This window comes from Dermacentor andersoni, chromosome 1 (assembly GCF_023375885.2).
Source record: "Dermacentor andersoni chromosome 1, qqDerAnde1_hic_scaffold, whole genome shotgun sequence".
Classification (NCBI taxonomy): Eukaryota; Metazoa; Arthropoda; class Arachnida; order Ixodida; family Ixodidae; genus Dermacentor; species Dermacentor andersoni.
Window position 1 is genome coordinate 147,955,961 of NC_092814.1, and position 20,209 is coordinate 147,976,169.

At 46.7% G+C, this 20,209-nt stretch overlaps 1 protein-coding gene and 1 long non-coding RNA gene across 4 annotated transcripts in view; one reads left to right on the forward strand and one right to left on the reverse strand.

The window, feature by feature from the left end:
• Positions 1-15,906, reverse strand: part of LOC126544845 (uncharacterized) — a 52,976-nt gene extending 37,070 nt beyond the window's left edge. For 2 of the 3 annotated variants that reach the window (XM_055062149.2, XM_050192356.3), the window contains exon 1: positions 15,082-15,906. In XM_055062149.2, the coding sequence (XP_054918124.1) occupies positions 15,082-15,208 (127 nt within the window). In that variant the 5' untranslated portion in view covers positions 15,209-15,906. The remainder of the gene's footprint in view (positions 1-15,081) is intronic. The other variant, XM_055062150.2, reaches the window with a different exon arrangement.
• Positions 4,560-20,209, forward strand: part of LOC129380612 (uncharacterized) — a 75,060-nt gene continuing 59,410 nt past the window's right edge. The window contains exon 1 of the long non-coding RNA XR_008608783.2: positions 4,560-4,663. This is a non-coding gene — a long non-coding RNA (uncharacterized lncRNA). The remainder of the gene's footprint in view (positions 4,664-20,209) is intronic.

The window sequence follows — 20,209 nt, forward strand, 5'->3', positions numbered from 1 at the left end:
ACGCGTGGCCCGATCGCGGTGGGTGCGCACACAAGGGTTACATGCCTCGCGCGGGGCGTAACCCTCCACTAGGTGGCCCCGATACGATAGTGCAAATTGACGAGTGCCTTCTTTTCGGCAAGCAAAAGTACAATCGCGGCTGCCTGATGACAGGCGACAACGAACCGCCGAGCCGCCCAAATTACGGCGTCTTTGCAGATGTGCGCGACCAGAGGGGAGCTGCGATTTTTCAAGGTCGACCGACGAGGCGCGGCGACGCTAGGCTTCATTATTGCAGCCAATGTTCAACGGGGTACCATTATTCACAGTGTTGAATGGGCCGCATTACAACTGTCTCCAAAATTTAGCGGGTGGTAATGGAGCGAGCCTCAACCTGCATTGCGAGACATTAAACCCCAACCTGAACTTTGGGAACCCCCTCGCGGGCACTCACACACAAAAAATAGAAAGTTCTTGTCAAAAAGTGTATACTAGCCACCTCGTCAGCGGCGGGCACAGGGTCACAGCGCCGCTACTGGAGTCCCGCCTGACATGGATGTGGTGGCAATTAATAAACGGTCACGCGCGCTGCACAGACCCTTTCTTGCGTTTGTTAGAAGCCATGGATCGCTCAGGGCTACCGACTATAAAGATTCTTTCCTGCGGTTGTGAGAAGCTATCGCTCGGCGCGACCTAAGGTGCGTCATAAAGGAAAAGCAAATAAAGCCTAGTTTCCTGACCCTACCGAGACGGCAAGGCTTTTGCGGTTTCCGTCGTGGACGCGCGGGGCAAAGTCATCAACTGTGCTTCCGTCCGGACGACGAATCCCGAGGTGCCATTGCACTCGCCATGCCAGACGGTCGGAGAGAAAGGGTGTATAGCGATTCAAAAGTGGCCGTCAGTGCATTCCAGAAAGGCTGGGTAGCCCGGCAGGCAATTCAAATTCTGAAAGGCGCAAAACACGGCGACACCTTCATACACTCCATCCTTTGGTTCCCTGCCCACGTCGGGGCGATTGAGGGGGTTCCTCTGTACGTCAACGAGTCTGCCCACGAGGCTGCGCTTGGCTTTACCGACCGCGCTACCCTCGGATCTGGCGACTCTCTCCCCGGACACAGAGACACTCCTATAACGCACAATGAACTTACGAAATTCTTTCACTTAGAGAGAAGTATTTCCCGCCCCTCATTCCAAGCTAAGCAGGCCGCAGGCGGTCACACTCAGACTCCTGCAAACGAACTCCTACCCAAATCCGGCGGCATATATACCGAGATTTACCCAAATTGTTCTTGCGTGGCCTGTAGTGAGGTCGCTACTTTGCCTCATATGCTCTGGGAGTGCGGGTTGCTGGGCCCGAAGTTCACCAAGGAAGAGTGGGACGCGCTCCTGCGAAGTCCCGTCTTTGAGGACCAAATCCTGGCCGTCCAGCGCGCCCGCGATCGGGCCGGCAGACTAAATCTGTCAGTCCCGTCGTGGGATTAGCCGGGTGCGCATTTTATCGCGTTTTGCTGGACCAAATAAAATCTTATTCACTCACTCACTCACTCCTGACCCTTTGCTTGAATGAGTGTTTTCCTGCATTCCAGCGGGCTTACACGGTAAGCGCGTGGCCACTTCTGCGCTAGCGGATGCTCATTTCGTCTTGCAGCCTTACTTTTGCGCGAGCAATGAGTGATCTGTTGAAAGCCCACTGCGAAAAGCAGACGCACATCAATCTGGCTCAGAAATGCGAGCGCAAGCACGTAGCGAGCCGCGCCAATCCAATCCATAGGAAAGAGGAGGGGGAGCGTTCTCGTGGTATAACGCAACACGTATTAAATGACAAATTAGTCTAATAAACATTCAGTGTACATCTCGTAAGCTTTAAAATGCCTGTAAGGCACATAAAAGTGACTAATAATATTTTACTAAATGCCTTTATTTTATAACTTGCTTGTGCATGTAATCCACTCGGTGGAAGGACAAACAAGTGGAAGAAGGCACCGGCCATGCACCGACGGTATGATCACGTGAGCCCGAGTTTGTTTTTCCTGTGACATAGTTACTAGCGCGAACAAGATTAGCGAAAAAAGGTGGGACAGTACAGTCAGTTGAAATGTAGCGCTCTGTCCTGTCCCTTTTTTTCCGTAGTCTTGTTCGCGCTAGTAACAATGTCACAGCAAATGCATCAACACCAACTAGCCCAACTTTCTGCGTTAATTACTCTAGTTTGTTGACCACCTGTAAGGCAACGCCTAAGGGATGATGACCACCCAGAGTGAATCTAGATGAACCAATGAAACAGGAGGCCTGCCGAGGGACAAGCTTTGTTTTGGTGCCATTAGTTCTTTCATCTTGGGCGTCGACAGAGCTCGTGAAGATCCCGAGTTTCGCCAAACTCGGTGCATCCAGCATAGCACTCCTGGATTTCTCACACACCTAACTTGCCCGTAACCAAGATGACTATGTTCCAGCTAGTAGCACTGTGAAACCTGAGACATTCGTTTTCGAAGCTTGGGTGGTGCGAGGGAGGTATGGCAGCAGAAATGGTGTCAGCAGCCCGCATGTTGAAACCTTAATTACCATACTAACCCGAGGTCGGCCATCCTCTTATGTTAAACAAGGTGTGTGTTAAACGGAATTTCGCATATCCCGTATTCCCTCGGAATTCCAACTGTACTGCGCCTATTTAAGGCACGTTAGCTATACAGTGAGAATAAGCAAAGCCCGATACAAGGGCTTAAGTTCCTGACATAGGTTACCACGGAGAAAGAAGGGAACTAGAGAAAGACGTCTTGTTTCTCTTCCCTTTGCAAGTAGTGCTAAGTGCATCCTTGTTCAGCAGCTGAACGCCTATGCACTCCGCACAAAACAAGCTCTTACCATGTGTAAACTTATACAGTCAAGGTATAGACAACTTCGCCGCATTCCTTGAAATATCTGTATCGCAGCATCCAGCCGAAAAAAAAAAAGCATAAAGGAAACTATGTCTGGCAGTATTGCTCCAACACGCAAGTAGACAAGATCGGCTCAAACCACAGAAACTGTACCCCACCAGTCTATTTTTTAACAAAGATCCGAGAATTATTTGGCGGCAGAATCCCTAGAATTGCAGCGACGGGCGCTTCATCAAGCGAGTTCAGTATCCCTGTTCATCCGAGATCCCCATGTCGGGAGCCACACTCTCGATAGTCGAAGCCGCTACCACGAGAGGCATAAGCCGAAAACTTGTCGTTTCTCTCTTATTTTCTCTTCCCTGTTTCAAGCGGATACGATAGTTGCTGGCGGCCGTTTGTCCTATCAAGGTGGAAGTCAAAGTTCCGCGGTAAGGGAGAGCTGATGAGCATAATTCATTGTTTCCTTACTTCTTTATTGCGCCAATGAAAAGAACAGGAAGTATCTTACGTCATATCGAAACTATCTCAAAGCTGAGAGCGCTATAAATACACCGCGCCAGAGAGTCACCTTCAGTGCTTCAAAACTGTTGAATGGTGCCACTTTTGAAAGTTTGCGCATAGGCGCCGTTGTGCGTTATGAAGGTGTTACATGGACTTAGCGGGGGGATCAGGTAGAGAGGTCGGATGCAGCAGAACGAAGAAAGAAATGTTCCAGTTATTTATGTGTCTGAAAGCATAAAACGACGTCTTGTTAAGAAAGTAACTGGAACGCCAATGAATTGCTCCGCAAAGTTCGGGAATTACTGTCTCGAAACTGGTCTCATCCTGAGAATTCGTTCCAACTGGATCCGTCTTGCGAACTCTGCGGCTAGAATTTGTATTTTGCAATATGGATCATAAGGTAATTAGCTTAAAACTTAATTAGTTAATTTTGGTCAGTTTTGTCGATTATTCATTCCAATTTCTTGTGCAAGCAATGTCCGCCTCTTTCAGTAGACTAGCTCACGAGCTAGAATTGTGGTATCTGCGATAGGCAACCATCAAAACTTTTGGAACTGTTCGCTGAAACACCCGGTATAAATATTTGAATATTTTCTCACTTGTACACAAATTGAAAGAGACAGCTTGTGTATAGTCAATTTCGTTAAAAATTGCCTTATTTATTGCTTGTCGCAACCTGACAATGAGTGTGATAAAACAAGGCGACCAGATGCGCGTACGGCGTTGTGTTCGTTGAAGGGGAGAAGTGTGGTATCTCAATGCTCCACATAGATATAGAGTGCTCACTTGCATCGATATCTCTCCCTCGAGACTTCAATAAGTGTTGTGATCTCTCCCATACGAAGAGAAACGAATAATCGACAATTTGGGATAGCGAATTGAATGCTCATAAAATAGCAAGGCCTATTTGACTCGTATTCAAAAATTACGAATATCCGCACACCCATTGAAAAAAGTGAAAAACCGAAAAACATATTTTGGTTACGCAAGAACAAAAAAGGATATAAGCAACGTCGCCCCAGCCACGCATGTTGGCACAGGAAGGCGACCAGCTGCTCTTATCCGTTAGGCTTCAGGAGCGCAGCACGAAGGCGCGTAAATTTATGGCGGTTGTAAAACTCGCAGTATGCGTTAAGATCAAGGAGGAAGGAAAGCGTAGGAGAGGCCCCGGCCAGCACGGACCTGTTGGAGAAAGTGCGGCGGAAGTCACTTGTTTTTCGCGAAGGAGCACTGGGACTGGTGCCCGTCAACATTGCCATAGCAACCGCGTTCCTGAAGCGCTCGCGGCTGCTTTCGACCTCTGAAAAGTGAGATAAGTTTTTTTCTGCCCGTGTATTTCTCGCAGCACGTTCTGTTCGCAAGGCAAGCTGACTTTGGAGCGTTGTGTGTAAGCATGAAAGTTGTGTTTAAGGTCTACGAGTGTGAGTGTCAGTGAGCAACAGAGACACTCAAGTAATCAAGGCGCGGGTTTTCGTCGTCGTCTTGAACGCGCCACGGAAAAGCACAGGAGCAAGGGCGATCCAAATAGGTCGCGAAGCTTCGGACGAAAAGCGGTTAAGTACAAATTGTAACCGACATCAGCAAGGGTGGTTATGGGAGCAGCGATTGAAGCGCGACTGTGGTTGGAGGGAACAAACGTTGGGAAAGAAAAAAAGCGTTTTTTAATTCAAGCGAGACACCAGTTAGATTCATTCAACTAAAATAAAATTTCTGGTAAACTATATATATTCATGGCGATTTAAGACAATACAAGTTCATTTAATTTTATTATTATTAATAAATACATTTCTTTTCAGCGCCCATCGTTACAGGGGGCGTTACAGGGGGCGTTGACGCCGCTATCACTCGCAATGCAATGCACCTCTTGAAATGTGCAGAAAGGCGCGCTCGTAAAGTTCAATATCGACATGTTTGCACAGCGCAAAAGACGAGGACTCAAGGACGAACACAATACAAGCGCTGACTTCAGCTGATCTTTATTTGCTAAATCACCAGAACTATGTACATGAGCAAAAGTAATAAAAAAACTACTTTTGCATCAAGAGGAAGCTTTAGCTCAGGTGCTCCTGTCTGAATACATTTAAAAGGAGAATTCGTTTTTCTCGGCAACCACTGCACCAAATTTGACGAGGTTTGTTTTATTTAAAAGAAAAACTTAACATCTAGTGACTGTTGTTTCGGATTTTTCATTTAGGTCGTCAAGTTTCTATAAAAAATTGGCAAAGATTGAAAATTTTCAGAAAACGATACTATCAAGTTTACAACACCGTAACTCAGCAATGAAAGTTGATAATACAATTCCGTGAATTCCATGTAAAAGTACATCTAAAGCGGACAAAATGCATATGTTACACGTTAATATAAAGAAATTAGTAATATGGAAATACAGCTTTTGCAGAACCCCTGTAAACAACGTAACAAATTCACGTAAGATGTAAAATGACATATGGAATTTGCCCACTTTGAATGATCTAATGGATGCCGTTTACAGAACCACGATATCTATTTTTTTATGCAGAGCTATGAATCTGTAAGCTTCGTGCTTCTATTTCTTTCAAACATTCAAATTTTTGAAAATCTTTTAAAGAACATTCAGGACCTAAATTAAAATTCCGCTACCAACAGTCACTAGAATTTAACTTTCTTTCTCAAATGCCACACATTTCATTCAAATCGGTCCAGGGGTTAATTCAGAAAAACGTTTTTGCGTTTTACATGTATTTGAATAGGCCGCGACGGAATCGGGCCCGAGCTAAAGCTTCCTCTTAAGTCACGTGAACCCCTATTGCATCGCAGCCAGATACTTAATTTCGTTTTTTGTGAGGGCATTAGACAGCATGCTGATGCAAAGGTCGCCCAGCCGCTGTATCTTGTCAGCCTCTATGATTTCACGCGTAAGCTGCTCTCGGTGTTTGGAAATTATGACGCAGTTTCGACATGTTTCAACAATATCGACATGTTTGCGCTGTGCAAACATGTCGATATTGAATCACCAACTCGCCCAAGCTTCCACCTCATCGTAAAGTTCACTTGTTGAAATACGCCCCCCTCATACATTGTGCTTTTTTGCTTGTCGAAGTTTGTCTGAATTTGGTGACGCGGGTAGCTTCATCGCTTCTTAACCTGTTCAGTCAAAAGTAGTGAGTGATGACCGCCAGATAATTGCGTAGTTGTTTTCGTGCGACTCCGCTGGCTGATGGGCTTGGTGTCCGACGATAGGATCAGCACTCTACACCTAAAGCTTTCGTCGGCCTCCAAAGAAAGAATGTTCTGTGCAGGGGTGCGATTTCGACAACCGTACAACTGGCCTTTTCCCTGCATCGCTTTCCGCGCTGAAAGCTCTAAACGCCCATCAAGTCGGGGCATTTGAATATATAGCTCTAAAGGGAGGCCAACAAAACAAATTTCGCGCCTTTGAGAACAAAATGGCGTCACTTCTGTTTTTAACGGATATCATCATCATCATCAGCAGCAGCAGCAGCAGCCTGGTTACGCCCACTGCAGGGCAAAGGCCTCTCCCATACTTCTCTACTACCCCGGTCATGTACTGATTGTGGCCATGTTGTCCCTGCAGACTTCTTAATCTCATCCGCCCACCTAACTTTCGGCCGCCCCCTGCTACGCTTTCCTTCCCTTGGAGTCCAGTCCGTAACCCTTAATGGCCATCGGTTATCTTCCCTCCTCATTACATGTCCTACCCATGCCCATTTCTTTGTCTTGATTTCAACTAAGATGTCATAAACTCGCGTTTGTTCCCTCACCCAATCTGCTCTTTTCTTATCCCCTAATGTTACACCCATCATTCTTCTTTCCATAGCTCGTTGCGTCGTCTTCAGTTTAAGTAGAGCCCTTTTCGTAAGCCTCCAGGTTTCTGCCCCGTACGTGAGTACTGGTAAGACACAGCTGTTATACACTTTTCTCTAGAGGGATAATGGCAACCTGCTGTTCATGATCTGAGAATCCCTGCCAAACGCACCCCAGCCCATTCTTATTTTTCTGGTTATTTAAGTCTCATGATCCGGATCCGTGGTCACTACCTGCCCTAAGTAGATGTATTCCCTTACCACTTCCAGTGCCTCGTTACCTATCGTCAACGGCTGTTCTCTTCCGAGACTGTTAAACATTACTTTAGTTTTCTGCAGATTAATTTTCAGACCCACCCTTCTGCTTTGCCTCTCCAGGTCAGTGAGCATGCATTGCAATTGGTCCCCTGAGTTACTAAGCAAGGCAATATCATCAGCGAATCACAAGTTACTAAGGTATTCTCCATTAACTCTTATCCCCAATTCTTCCTATTCCAGGTCTCTGAATACCTCCTGTAAACACGCTGTGAATAGCATTGGAGAGATCGTATCTCCCTGCCTGACGCCTTTCTTTATCGGGATTTTGTTGCTTTCTTTATGGAGGACTATGGTGGTTGTATCGGATATGGCGTCACGTTATTTTTTATCCTGCCGGAAGTGTTCCCTCCACATACAGATGGCGCTAAGCCCCATGAACCGCCGATGAACCGCCATGTTTTGAACGTATGGGCTCCTATGAAAGCTTCGCTACCAGGTATATTTACCTTGACAGGGGAGCGGATGCTTAAGTAAAACTGTAACAGAAGTTTCGTAGGCTTTGTTATGACGCGCGTCGGCCGCACACACGACGACTCGTAGCACTGCAAGTTCAAAGCTGGCGCCTGCCTGGTCTGGCGAGCTGATTGGAAGCGCAAAGGAAGATGGCAAACCAACATGTCTACGTTTCCGGCTTCAAAAACGCGACGTCAGGGTCTTTTCTATTTTGTTTCTTTCCTCCATGGTTAAGATTATACTGCCGTGCCATTGCAAGATAGGAATTAATCTAAGCACGCTATCTTCGGCGACGCATGCGCCTATCTCTTCGTGTTTTGCTTCCTGCGTAACAGTGACGTAAGCACACAGAAGGACACAGGACAGGGGCTAACAACTGACAGGTTATTTTGAAGAAACCCAGTGGATACATATACGTAAAGCCAACCGGCGCGTACGTACACTCAAGGCAAGTCGTCATACAACGAATCTATTTAACACTCACAAAGAGAAAAAAAAGAGTTATGTAGATCCGGCGCACTGTGGCAATCGATGTTACGTCAAGTATTGTGCAGGTGGTTGGCTATAAGACCGTTTGAAGCTCTGCGAAGCGTTAGCGGATGTACAGACGTACTTGTGTAGGGCGATAAATTGTGCGTGTGACACTAACGTGTGCTTTATGACAGCAGCAAGGCGACAAAGAAAGTGTGACGGCGACCGCGATGGCATAGCGGCTTAGATTTTTGCTACTCCGACGTAGAAACACTACAGCCTCTTCCGTGGAGACTTGGTGCCGATCCTAAGGGCAGTTCAGTATGGGGCAGATTGGCGCGCTCGCGCTTTCAATAGCAACTTGTTGAAATGCGATGTGACGCACGCAGAGGACAGATGTAAGGTTAACAATCATTCGCGCATTCCAGTGGTGCGTCTGTAGCCTACACAATGGAAACTGGTGAGCGCACACATAGCCTCTATTGGGTTTGCTATAGCACGTGAATCACACGCCAATAGTCTCAAAAGCGCTAGTTGGCTCGAGAGAACTGTGAATTCCAGGCACCCTACGGTGCTATCAATATACACAGCTTGCGTGCGACTCCGCGTACGCTGGCTTGTCCGTGCGGCGACAATGTTTATGGACCACGGCTACGGCCTAGACCATTACGGCAGCGGTATGACGCGAGCTTCCCAGCAGTTCGCTCAGAATGCCGCCAACTTCAAATAAATCTGGATTCACATGCGGGAGAAATTCTGGCCTGATCCGCGGACTGAGCTTACTTTACGCAGGCGCCGCAGGTGAAAGTCATTTTCACGTGCATTCACACAGCCGGAACGCGCTCAAATAGTCCGAATGCGTACTCTAGACACCAGCACTTTCGCATTGCCGCTTGCCCGTTGCCGAAGCACCGCCGGCGAGCGCGTTCTCATCTGCACCTAACTCATGGTGCGAGTTCATATAGGCAACGAAATGCGACTGTCGCATGTGTTTTTATCGCGAAGAGATCAACAAAAGTAAGAACTCGTCTATGCGACTGCAAAGGCGATTCCACACCAAACAGTTAGCCTAGCGAGCCAGACCAATCGAGCCCATTTTGACAGACTTAAGCTAGACGACAGGCGACCGCAAACGGTTTAATGGCTGTGGGAAGCAAATTTTTGGCGCAGGCCGTCATTTTTCGTTATTCTTGAAAATCGCAAGATTAAAATTAAAATAGAAAAAAATACTGGAACACATTTCGCACGAAGTTTACAACTCTATAACTCAGCAGTAAAAATTGTTATCGCAATTAAATAAACTGCACCAAATAATACATCCAAAGCGGATAAAATTGATGTATAATACACCAGCCAACTAGCCGTGGTGGATAAGTGGCTAGGTCGTAGCCCTGCAAAGCACGAGGTCGCGGGATGAATTAAACTGACCTCCGCAGCGTTCGCGCTTACGTTAAATATACATAGTTTACGCAACGATACTGAATGAGATGCCGTATCATACGCTTTCCGGAAATAAAGTGAGCAATCATATTGAGTTCTCAAAAACGACGTCGTGGTAAAATTCAGGCAGTTGCGTAGTGCCAAGAAAACCTAAATCTCAAATCCACGCAGGTGTGCCGCAAAAGAAATCCCATTGCACAAAGCTGTTCTGTTTGCGCAGAATACACATGTTCGAGCACGTTACGTCACGTAGGCGTAAGTGAAGTAGGCGTTTAATAAATTGGATGTGAGCATGTTTAGAACCTCCTCTGAAGACCGCCACTCCCTTAGTTAATATGCACTCTTCAGAGTCCGTAATTATTAAAAAAAGAGGTTTTTACGTTAAAACTAGAGGTGGACGAACATAAACTCGTTCGAATATGAACGGAATACGACTAGTATGGGTTGAGCATCGTGTCAAAGGAAGGTGCATATAGTCAAAGGAATGTGCATATAGTCAAAGGAAGGTGCATATATTTACAGCAAGAATATTTATTTCGGAATAATCTGGTACCGCGCCTGTGCTGACTCGTAAAAACGCTAATACTTGGACTACTTGGTTCAAAGGTTCAAAGGATTAGTTTTAAACACAAGCACAACAATTACCATTTTAAAAGAACGCACGATTAACCTGCCAACAACTTCACAGCTTGATTACAAGCTACCTTTCCAAGAAAGAAGGGTGCCTGCTGTGTGACAATCGCTTTCCAAAAACGCTGAAGAAATGGTCGCAGGAAAAAGATCAGAAGTTGTGGGGAGAAAACACAAAAAAGTGCAGCTGGAAGATTTGTACCGCAGACACATCTGAAAGGGACCCGTTGCGAGGAAAACATCACAGAGTGTACCGCAAAACATAAAACTTCTACGTGACTAGACAGTCAAAAACAATAAAAGCCAGACTATAAGCAAGAATGACAGGCTGTCATGTAGGCTTCTGCCGTCAAACCAAAAACAAGTCTTGTATTACCCATTTTGCTTCTGCATTACTCCTAAAATTTTTAACGCGATAGCGTTAGGAGCTTCGTGTCGCAGAAAATCTGGCGTCGGACGTCGTTTTGGCAAAATGATTTTTCGGACTACCCATACCAAGGCCCTCCATGTGGCGCAAGGAAGTTACTGAACTAATTGAATTTCTCAAGCAAATATACGTACAAAAATCGTAAACTACGACTTGCACAGAACCTACAGAAATGATACCGTCGGATTGTAATTTGACTATATGAGAAAACATAATTCTGTTACACGAGAACTCAAAGAAACCCCTTTTCCAGCGTTTCTACCATGCATAGACCGGCCACGGCGTCCGCCACGTGAGCGCGCCGGCGCGTGAGCATCTTGAAGGCCACGGAGCGGCGCGCCCGGTTCCTTGCAGTACCTCCAGAAGGTGCTCGCCTCTGCCGCATTGCTGCCCACGCAACAGATGGCGTTTCTATCAGAAAGCCCGCCTTCATGCATAGCCTTCGCGGCCATCGTTTCCCGGTAAACATTACGGTTACCTACGCTACAGTTGCCGGGAAGCGTGAGAAGCAGTCAGGGATCTTTGAATGCTATCGGCGTTCCACTCTTAAGAGGATGCTTTAGCTCGGGCCCAACTCCGACGCGGCCTATTTAAATACATGTAAAACGCAACAACGTTTTTCTGCGATAACCCCTAGACCAATTTTAATGAAATTAGCTGCATTTGAAAGAGAAGGTTAAATTCTAGCGACTGTCGGAAGCGGAATTTCGATTAAGGGCCTAAATTTAGTTACAAGAATTTTCAAACTTCGAAAGGTTGAAAAAAGAAATAGAAGCACGAAGTTTACAAATTAGTAGCTCTGCATCAAAAACAGATATCGCGGTCGTGTAAACGGCATCGGTTAGATTATTGCAAGTGGACAAATTTGATTTGTCATTTTATATCTTACGTGAATTTGTTACGTTGTGTACAAGGGTTCTGCAAAAGCTGTATTTCCATATAAATAAATTTCTGAGATTCATGTGTAACATATCATTTTTTTCCGCTTTAAATGTACTAGTATATGCAATTCACAGAATTGTGGTATGATTTTTCATTACTAAATTACAGAGTTGTAAACATGATAGTTTCGTTTTCTGAAAATTTTCGATGTTTGCCAATTTTTGATAAAAAGTTGACCATCTAAATCAAAAATTCGAGACCAGCAGTCACTAGACTTTAGGCTTTTAAATGCAACAAACCTCGCCAAATTTGGTGCAGTAGTTGCCGAGAAAAAAACTCAGTGCCCTTCCACTCTGTGAAGAAGGATGACCAGCGAAGCTGTGTAATGTGGGCCCTTTAATGGCGAACTGCACTTCCGCCGCGGGTCGGGCCGGTATTGCACTATCTTTGAGATCGGCCCAGGCATAGGGAGTAATTAACGCTTGCTTCACCTCACCCGCGGGTCGGGCCGGTATTGCACTATCTTTGATATCGGCCCACGTATGGGGAGCGCTTAACGCCTGCTTCACCACCGCCGCGGGTCTGCCCGGCATTGCACAATCTTCCGGATCGACCCACGTATGGGGAGTGCTTAACGCCTGCTTCACCTTCGCCGTGGGTCGGGCCGGTATTGCGCTATCTTTGAGATCGGCCCACGCATGGGGAGTGCTTAACGCCTGCTTCACCTCCCCCGCGAGTCGGCCCGGCATTGTGCTACCTTCGGGATCGGCCCACGTATGTGAAGTGCTTCACGCCTGCTTAACCTCCACAGCGGGTCGGGCCGGTATTGCATTATCTTCCGGATCGACCCACGTATGGAGAGTGCTTAACGCCTGCTTCACCTCCGCCGCCGGTCGGCGCGGCATTGCACTATCTTTCGGATCGGCCCACGCATAGGGAGTGATTAACCCTTGCTTCACCTCCGCCGCGGGTCGGGCCGGTATTGCACTATCTTTGAGATTGGCCCACGTATGGGGAGCGCTTAACGCCTGCTTCACCTCCGCCGCGGATCGGGCCGGTATTGCACTATCTTCCGGGTCGACTCACGTATGGGGAGCGCTTAACGCCTGCTTCACCTCCGCCGCGGGTCGGGCCGGTATTGCACTATCTTGCGGATCGACCCACGTATGGGGAGTGCTTAATGCCTGCTTCACCTCCGCCGCGGATCGGGCCGGTATTGCACTATCTTCCGGATCAACTCACGTATGGGGAGTTTTTTGTTTAACACGCCAATTACACGAAAATTTCCTTGGACGGTAGAGGTATACAGCTTCGCTGTAAAATGAATTCTCCTTTTCCATGTATTTAGATAGGAGCACCCGAGCTAAAGCTTCCTCTTAAAGGCAAAGCTTAAGCGCTCCATCTTTTTGTCGTTGTCTCCCTTGTGATAATTTGCGATACTTTGTTTAGCAGAAGGAAAACAGTAACCAGACTAACGTATTAGGTTCTTGGGAAATAAATTATGGGGTTTTAAGTGCCAAAACCACTTTCTGATTATGAGGCACGCCGTAGTGGAAGACTCCGGAAATTCTGACCATCTGAGGTTCTTTAACGTGCACCTAGATCTAAGTACACAGGTGTTTTCGCATTTCGTCCCCATCGAAATGCGGCTGCCGTGGCCGGGATTCGATCCCGCGACCTCGTGCTCAGCAGCCTAACACCACAGCCATTGAGACTGTTGCGAAATATTTGGTTAGTTTCGAATATTCGAAAATATACAATTACTCCTTTTGAAATACTAATACGAATAGTTAGTGAGTCGTTCTGCCTTTGTATTCGAAACTTCGAATATTTGATAACTCCTACTTGAAAGCGTTTGTAAAGGCAGATTCTAGTCAATCGGGATGTGAGACATATTGTTATCCTAAGAGGATATAGTCAATGGCAAATTGTTCTGAGGAACAAAACGTTTTGTGAATTCAAACTCAGGTATAGTGCCATTTACAAGTGACTTATTATAAATTTCATATAAACAATTAGCAACTGCAACAAAACGGCATTTCGTTACACTTGCTGAAATTCAATCTGGACCCGACCCTTTGGACGCATAGACGGATTGCAATAACTTACGTCGTAGTTAGGCCTTTAACTGAGACCTCAATTCATTAATTTATTTACTCCATATAACCTCAAACGCTAAAGTAGTGTAGAGGGGAGTGGGTTGCAGATTATTCAACAATGACAAAAATGTGGCAAGATATACAATGGAAATACGAGTGAGAGCAAGATAACCCATACAAAAAACTTATCAAAGGGCAAAATAGAACAAAAAGGAAATTCAGACAGTCATGAACAATAAACAAATCAAAGACAAAAAATAAAACATGCGTAATACGGCACAAAAAGAAACACACTGTAATGTGATACAACAATTGGAATGTAAAAGACGAAGAAAGATTGTCTGAATAAGGGATAAACCGTGATAGAAGCAATGTTAGCGAGCAGGTGATTTCAGTATCGAGACGTGTGCTGAATGAAAGAATGAAAAAATCGTGTTTGTGCGACAGGACGCACACCCAACTTTGTTATGCAATGCTTTTCATGGCGGCGTAGTGAACGCTGCAGGCTTGGAACACGAACGATTTTCCGGGAAGGAACACAGACCTGAAGAACATACTAAGTAATGCAGCTTTCGTTCGTACTGGCTCAATAGCTCACCTTCATGTAATATATCGGGGGTGCCGGAACTACAGCTACCACACCGTCTCATATATGACTAGGTGTTCTTTTTACCGGTTTTCAAGAAATGCCTCGGCCAGGAGCCCAGAGGGCACACTTCCATACCTCTAATACAAGTGCTCCGGAACGACGAACACAAACGTCAGAGCCGGCTTCAAGAAACGAGTACATCTTGAACTTAACATTGAAAGCGAGTTAATCTGCGGCTAGCAAGTGCTTGTAGGGCGCTCACTGACTGCCCAATGTTCCACACTGGTACCGCATGCTTGTCTACCCAAATTGTTCAACATAACTTGAAAAGAACACACCAACACCGAATTAGAAGTGAAAAGCCATTGCAACATGCACTAAACAACATTACGGGCACGTTCCACGCAAGTTTCGCTCCGTTCTTTGTTGAGCATAAAACCATAAATAATGGGAATGGCGAAGTTGGGCGGCCAACGTGTCGAACAGCGCCGACGACGCGAAAGAGAGACAAAGAATCAAGGCAGCGTCAGTGTGTGCACCGTCTCTCTTATCTTGTCGTTGGCGCTGTTGCGCACCTTCACGCGTGAAGATTTATTCCAATCGAGTCACTTACCAACGCTGTGCGATCTTTGAATTTGCCCCAGACAGACCTCAAGTAGGTCGCGTAATCGGCGTCCGGCACCGGCTGATGTGGTACAGATGACCTCACTACCCGGTCTTCGATAATCGGTGCGTCGCATGCGTCCATGTTTCTCGGCAGCTTGCACGAGTCTCGCCGCGCTGTCGGGCTCAACGTTTTCGCAGGGAAGGAAGCGACCGCGTTCTCAGCGCGCAATCTCGACACGAGGCTTCCCGATGCGTGTTCTTTCCTCGCGAAGAGGGGCGAGTGGGGCTGTATAATGGGCCGCAAATTGCCGGTCTTCAGCCACTGAAAACGTCCATCCGTTGCCGACACTCGATCAACCTCTTTTCGCGCCAAGGTCAGTGGTGCACCCCACGTATCTATACAGTCTATTGTGACGAATACCGGTCCCCAGATTGTTTATTCTTGCTTCAAGTCGTTTATCCTGCTTCGGTGAGCCAACCCCCTCAACTATGACGAGTGTCTACTAGGCGACCATAATTATCTAGCCACTGGGCAAAAAAAAAAAGTAAGAGCGGTTGGGAAGATAGGCGGGCTGTATAGATCAGACTGCCACCGGTGAACTTAACTGCCCTACGATATGGCACACTCGAAAGATAGCGCGACCTACCTGCAAGTGCACTGCAATCAGCGCACACTTGTTTTCGAGAGACCCATCGCATCAGCGAACTCGAGCGATCATGAACGCAGACAAAAACTGCGGTTTACACTCTGTACAAATCATTACGAACCTTTCTGTTAACACTCGCGGTGATCGCTTAGAACAAGCATTAAGAACACGGAAAATCATTATCAGGGCTCACTAATATGTGTAGGTGATTAAGATATTTTTATAAGATAAACAAAAAGTATATAAAACCTTTGATCCTCACTGTGTAGGGGCAACGTAGCGTCTCGATACACTCGTCAGTAAAACGATTTCTTGGGCGAGTTGGTCACTTAATACAGGCATAACAGCCGCGCCAAAAAACACACTAAAGAAAGGAACATTGTCAGACACGGACAATCGCTTCACTCGCAACTGATTTTATTTCATGAAAAGAAGTTGAATATAAAGGCTGCTTCGCGCATGCGCGTTCGGAGATAAAGAACGCGTGCCACTTCAACACCCCACGGAGTACATCTTATATTGTTGCTGAGAAAAGATCACATTCCGAACTATATAACGCAATTGACGTATCACTAATGCAATCACTGCCCTTTCTCTTTATAAATAAGGCTTGCAGTAGCTCTCGTGTGGTCTTGTGTTTGCCCCTACCTAATATCTTCGCACTCTCAAAGTGCGGTGAACCCTTCTAGCAGGAACAGCAGTGCTGTACTAAGCGCGTGCACGTTTTCGCTGTTTTCTAAATTTCGTTGGTGCTCCCTCAGCCAATCGTTCAGGCATCTGCCAGTTTGGCCTACATAGGCTTTCCCGCAGGACAGCGGTATCTCGTATACCACTGCTGATTGGCACCGCACATATGGCCTGGCATGCTTTTTTCCACATCCACCTTTTGTGGATCCCTTGCCGGAGATACGAGGGCATAGCTTGGAAAGCTTTTCGGGAGCGGAAAGAACGAGCGGTACGCCAAACCGGCCCACAACCTTCTTCAGGTTGTGCGAAATTTTGAGTAGGTAGGGTACCACTTCCGGTCGCAAGCTTCTTTCTTCTTCCCTCGTCTTCAGGCTCGTCGTGCGCTTCTTCACTTTTTTCAGGAGGGTCTCGGCAACAGCCGTCCTGACCGACTGAGGGTAACCAGAAGCTAAAAATCTTTCTAGTTGACTATTAAAGCTGGTTTGCATTTCTTGTTCGCACGATTTCTCCAGTGCTGATACCAGGTATAGGTTCATAATACTTCGTTTCACCGAAGCAGAATGCCCTTCAGTTTTTGGACATAGTTGTCAAGATTGGTGAGGAACGTGTGTGCTGGGCCTATCCACCGTGTGTACAAAAGCAGCTCTTATGATTCTGCCCATTGAAAGGTCGTAAAACGAAGTATTGGCAAGCCGTTCCTTCTTGCCCTCGACTCCGAGAGTATAAAATCAGCAGCCCACGGACGCCGAGGAAGGCTCCGATTTCTTCCGTCGAGTAACGTGCTCTCCCGTCTCTCCACTTCGGTCGACATGACCGGCCGCTCTTTTGCGATGCTAGAATAAACAAGTTGTTCTGTTAGCAGTCGACTCATGCTTTGCCAGGACCTTCGGATGCTTCCAGTTGTGCCCCAGGCCGCCAGGCCAACGCTACCCTTGGGGCTTGCGACCCATTTGCAACAACGCGTACGGCCATGGTCCAAGGATCTTCATTTCCGAAAATAGTCTAGAGCCCAGCTGGTTGAATGCTGTACGGAGAGCTTCACGCTTGACGTCGTACTGGGGACAGAGATATAGGATGCGTTCAATCGTTTCTGTAGTTCCACAAGAGTCGTACATGGGCGTATCCACCATTCTAATGCGGAACAAGTAGGCTTTCGTAAATGGCACTCCGAGACAGAGGCGGCACAATACGGTCGCCTCAGAGCGAGAAACTTTTGATGGCACTTGTAGCTTCATGGATGGATCAAGCCTATGAAGATGACACTTCGGGAGGTTGTGAGAAGAACAGTATTTGTGTGTCATGGCTTTAGCCATGATATGAAGCTTTCTTGCAGCTTCGGTCTGGATAAGGGGATTGGAAATGGTCGGGCTTCCAGATGGGCGGACCGGGCGGCTTCATCGGCGAGGCTTCGTCGCAAATGCACGCAAAATTGTCGCACGAGTGGCCGCTTGAGGCCCTCTGCATGCATTAGCGGGCTTCTTTCACGCTCATAAAAACACTTTTATGTAGCACGTATCGAGTGAGAGAAAGCTGTATCGGGAGTCTTTCATGTCGCTCTACAATTTCTCAGTGACACTTTCTATCTAACTATAATATTTGAGAAGTTGATTAATTAATTAGGACTAACTATCTAAGTAGGCGGAATGCAAAAAATAATTTGAGTGTCTCCAAGCGACGGCAAACAACATTGCCTTGGTTTTGTGCAGCTACGTGGCACTCGCATATTTTTAAACTCAAGCTAAAATTAGCTAAGACACCCTGTATATCGTGTTGCGTACTCCAGGGTAGCGTATCATACTGCTGCCGAGTTATAGCGACGCCTGCCTATCGAAGCTCGACCGACGTTACTATTGGGTAGCGTGGCGTTGTCCGCGGGCTGCAGGCATCCGGTAGACCATGGCGACCAAGCAAGGGCGAGACGATTTCTAGTGCGAAACTTGCACGGTTTATTCAAACGTTGATGAAAGATGATGAGAAGAGAATGAAGTGATCAAAAGTACATTTCGGAGCTCCTTAAATAGGCTCTCTACAATCGTGGGAGGGATCTTGCTTCCGTCGACGTCACGTGACCGGCAAAGAGAGAGGGCCCCTCGTCCTCTGGTTATACCGAGTCTGCTGCAAGGCGGAGGGCGTCCCGCCTCCTGGAATTGTAGACGCTTGTCCGTCTCCTTTGCGCGTTGCTGGTTCGTGGAAGTTCTCCTGTAGAGTTTGACCGTTCGAGGAAAGGGTCCCTCTAAAGTCGCGCACACACACAGAAAAGAGGCCTGTAAACACTGCGGGGCTTCCGCCAGACCGGCAGACACTCGAAATGGTCATGGCGAATTTAGAAAGTCACGCTTCATTTCGACGAAGAAGGTCGGGTGAGAGAAAGTCCTTTCTGCGCGAGGTGCGGGACGCCAACCGTGGCAGGAGAAGTCACGCCTCATTTCGACGAGACTTGCTGAGAGAAGGACGGGTGAAATTCCTTTCTGCACGTGGTGCCAGACGCCAACCGTAACAATCGTCACGGCGAGCTGATGCAGGAACTTGAAGGTAGCGGTGCTACGTACCCGTCTTTTGTTCTTGTTTTTTTCTGGCTTACCAGGCATGCTCTCACGATAAGAGTGGATGTTTTGGTATTGTGGAAGGGTAACTTACTAAAACAGCTAAAAAGATCTCGTTCCTTTAAATACCGGAGGAAGCTAGTGTGAACGCGAAATCGGAAGCCCAGAGACTTCTCAATAAAGGAACGGGTTTACTCACATACGTTTGTAAAATTCTGGTGCCACATTAACAAAGCTTTTCGTTCGGAAGTGCTCGTTTCAATTGGGGGGGATTTCCCCTTTACTAATCATATGCCCGACACCGCGGTTGACGAGAACAACTTTGTTTGTGTTTCTGTATGTAAGTCCCGGTTTTCGCATGTGTACGTATTTTCGGTAGTGCATGTATTAGACTGAACGCCTTTATTCGGTCGCGGATAAATCTTCCGCATGCAATACCTGTTGTCACAAAACTTTCTCTTGCGTGAGTGCCTGTTTGCGGCCATTGTCTCGTTGTCACGCCGATAGGAATCACGAGTGGTGGCTCCCGACCGCCGGGCAAGCAAAAAAATACTCTTAAGAAATTTTTTTCTTTTCTATTTATTTTTCTGAAAACACGCCCCAATTACCAATCTTCTAGAATACTTGCTTTTCTTTTTTTTGTACAGGCCAACGCCTTCACTGTTATCTTCTTTGTTGTGAACATTGACCGGCGGAACTTTATACAAGCACCAACTGTGATTTCTCTATTCAAGCAAACGATGCCACCTCAGTGATATTCATTGAGCTAGCTTTCTTTTGTTCCTTGCTAATTGTGACTCATATTGCTTGAAGCGATCGAAAAATTTACCAAAATTGACAAAGGTCACCCGTTAGGAGAACAAAGAAAAAGAATGTCCTGTTTGTAATTACATCACCATGGAAAAACAAAGAAAAAAAAAACAAGAAAGAAAAACACGAGAAGAGGGAAACTGATGTAGCAGTTTTGTATAATGTCCGTCACAGAAAACTGAGCTAGCCAAATTGCACACATTGCACGACTCTAAACTGACCAGTATATTGCAAGTGCAACTCATGCGAACTTAGTGTAGCCGTCATAACAAATTCCACGAAACCGCGTTGTCAGCCTTGAGTGAGATATAGACTCAGGGGGAGAGAGACAGAAGAAACGGTAAATTCAGGGAAGGGAATCAGAGGGGAAGATCGGGTTTGCTGCCCTACGCTGGGGAGAGAGGGAAGGGGGAGGCAAAGTGCCAGCAAAGTAGAGCGGGAGAAAGAA